We start from the raw sequence: 3223 nt of genomic DNA on the forward strand, positions 1-3223 counted from the left end.
AAAAAAAAATGAATCTCGATACATGATTAAGACAATGCAGCTAATAAATAAAAAAAGAAAGCAATAATATTGTCCGAAAAATGAATCTCAATGCATAATTGAGACAATGCAATGACCGCACGTGTTAAAAACGAAAACATTTAATTATTTTCTATTCAAAATATATGAAGAGAGAAATATGCATAGTAAGGAAAAAATGAATTTAATTATTTTATATTCAAAATATAAAAAGAGAAATAATTGAAAATGTGCATAGTAAGGAAAAAATAAATCTCGATGTATAATTGAGACAATGCATCTGGAATTACCGCGCGTGCCTGCCGGCCGTCAACAGATCATGTTTCGATGTTCGTTCTCCATGTAAATTGTTTGTCTTTTATTAGACATATATATGTGAAGCATAAAAGAATTATATATTGAATCGGAAAGAAATATGGATATCTCTACTTTTCTAATTATCTTGCATTTTTTGTCTTTTTATACAATTTACCGGGATGATTTATGTCACTTTGTTCGGGATTGTTATTCAAGTAAGAAGCTGCTTTATTTTTTTTATTTTGTGTGAATTAAAAGTGCTAATCAAAAATGGATATGGACTCGTTGGAAACTCTGGTAAATATTTTTTTTTTTAATATTATATTAATTTTTTCAATTTAGACATGAGTATTATAATAAATTTTTAATAAATTTGTTTAACAAAGTTGGCTCCTCATCGAGACGCTCTTCGCAGATTATGTGAAACGGAAATGAATTGGCGATATGCACAACGCATGAATCGTCCTATTCCACCGGTATTGCGCCACCAGAATTTAGTATTGGTTAGTAATTTATTTATAAATATTTTACAAATATAATTCAATAATTTATTTATTTATTTATTTATTAGATAAAATATCATATTGAAGCTATTCTCAGAGGTTTAATAGCTAGCACTATGTTTCCAAGACTAAGTGGTTTTCAAATGTATGATGATGATGATTTAGATGCAAGACCACGATTTAGAGTTTGTATGTATTTTATTTTTTATTTGTAAAAATTAAGATTCTAAGTACCACTGATAATAATAAATTAATGCTTTTAGACAATATTCCTGCTAACGAGGCAAATGATAATAGTACAGTATTGGAAGATGAGTCTGACTTGGCTATGGATGAGTTGGACCATCTCATAATATTCCCATCACTTGGAGGTAATAATTTGTGTGATTTTTTCTGATATATTTTTTTATAATATTTATGTCAATATATAAATTTTTTCTAGCAAAATATTCATTGATACCAGATGATCGATATGGTACAACTATAACTGTTGGTGAGTAAATATTTCTTTATTATAATGAAAAAGGTAGTAATATGAATGCTAATTTATATTTTTTAATTTTTGTTGTAGAACTTTGCAGTGTTACGTATGAGTCAGATCAAGAGATGGATGTAAATCAAGAATCTGATATTGAAACTAACGAAGTTTCAAGTACACAAAATAATGATGTTGCCATAGAAGAATAATATATAAAAAGGAAAAAATATAATAACGAATTCCTATTTTTTTAAATGCTGAGAGAATTATATTTAACTAGTAGATAATAATTAATAAAATTGATCAATATAAAAAATTAAATAATTCATTTATTTTTTTGTTACCCCTATGACTTTTTTACATTTTTCAGCGGCATGGGAACATGGGACATGGGAACATAACACATGGGAACATAACACATACTACATGGGAACATGGGAACATAACCTATACTACATAGGAACATGGGAACATAACACATACTACATGGTAACATGGGACATACTACATGGGAACATGGGAACATGGGAACATGGGAACATTGGACATACTACATGGGAACATCGGACATCGCAATTTAAAATGACAAAATCTGTATTACCGACCGAGGGTAAAAAATTTCTTTACCATCTCTGTTTTACCGATCTCATTCCCCTGTCCCCTCGCCGATCTACCTTTTTTCGACCACCCTCTGTCATAGAACGCCTATAGCTACACTACTCGTGTCCAAGTCCGGGCAACTTAACTTATTTAGTTTTAATAATAACTATCAACAGCTAATAATTATTTCACTTTTGATTAAATGGCCACTTTTTAGTCATCTCTTGATTCGTAAACTTAATCGCTTCTCGAAAGTTTCTGATTAATGAGTTTTAAATTATTATCTCCTACAAGTTTCTTTCCAAGAAATTATACGAGCGCGGGTCATAGAATTATCCGTAGGTAACTGGTTGGTTATATTCAATATTATTTACTTGTTATAATTCATCTTGTATCGTTTATTATTAACTATTTAAGCAATATATATTGTAGCGATATTTATCTATTTATTTTGTCTATCTAATAGCACTAGATTAAGGGCCCTGTATTATTGATGATTTAAGATTTACACATTATTTTGGAGATTCACACACTGTTTCAGTCTCAAAGAACGTGTGTATTTCTTGATCGACACACTGATTCCTACAATGTCAGAACCGTCATCTTTATATAAACTGAAATCGATGCGGGTATTTTTCTGGATAGTGTAACCAAAAAAATTACAGGAAAATCCTGATGCTTTATTAGCTTTAAAATCTATACCTGTTTTAAGTACTGAATGTTCATAGCAATATCGTTCTAGACAACGATAATTTATAACAAAAAAATCTATGAAAATACAAAATTTTATACTCATTTTTCGATATTGTATAATTTAAAATGATATAAAAAAATTACAAATCACAAAGAATATCTTGAATTCCTGACATAATTACCGCATTATTTTAATATATAAATTTCACTGCTTAAGGGGAAACGTTGCATCTGAGTGGTCGGTAACATAATTGAGATTTGACATTTATTTTACGCTCAACAAACTGATAGAATTGTATAAAATTTTGTCCAGATGTTAAAAATACAATAACGAAGGGCAATCTGCATCAACAATTTATAAATAAATAATTTTTTTTTTTTATTTACCATTAGCGAGCAATCTATTTCATTCAAAATATAATTGATATAAACTCATAAAACTTTTACAGCAGGTTCGAAAAACATTGGCAGAGGGAATGGTGCTATTTTTTTTTATATAGAAACAAAAAATTTTTTTAATTTTTCATAAATAATAACATAAAGTGTGAATTTTTTTACCGTCAGCAGCGTCGTTAATTTTGTAATGTAGTACCTAATTGGTGGCGCTAAAAGTCCGTTTACCTTTCATTTTCTC

General features: G+C 28.9%; 1 protein-coding gene across 1 annotated transcript; it reads left to right on the forward strand.

The window, feature by feature from the left end:
* Nucleotides 1-934: 934 nt before the first annotated feature.
* Nucleotides 935-3014, forward strand: LOC122859845. Its single transcript, XM_044163528.1, has 5 exons — nucleotides 935-1007; nucleotides 1082-1189; nucleotides 1261-1311; nucleotides 1390-1470; nucleotides 2983-3014. The coding sequence occupies exons 1-5, from the start codon at nucleotides 935-937 to the stop codon at nucleotides 3012-3014; spliced, it is 345 nt and encodes a 114-aa protein (XP_044019463.1).
* Nucleotides 3015-3223: the final 209 nt, after the last annotated feature.

Source organism: Aphidius gifuensis, linkage group LG6 (assembly GCF_014905175.1).
Source record: "Aphidius gifuensis isolate YNYX2018 linkage group LG6, ASM1490517v1, whole genome shotgun sequence".
NCBI classification, from domain to species: domain Eukaryota; kingdom Metazoa; phylum Arthropoda; class Insecta; order Hymenoptera; family Braconidae; genus Aphidius; species Aphidius gifuensis.

Coding starts and splice junctions, on each gene's coding strand:
- LOC122859845 (XM_044163528.1), top strand. CDS start 935: ATGTTTCCAAGACTAAGTGGTTTTCAAATGTATGATGATGATGATTTA. Junction 1,190..1,260: donor AATATTCCCATCACTTGGAG/GTAATAATTTGT, acceptor AATTTTTTCTAG/CAAAATATTCATTGATACCA. Junction 1,312..1,389: donor TGGTACAACTATAACTGTTG/GTGAGTAAATAT, acceptor TTTTTGTTGTAG/AACTTTGCAGTGTTACGTAT.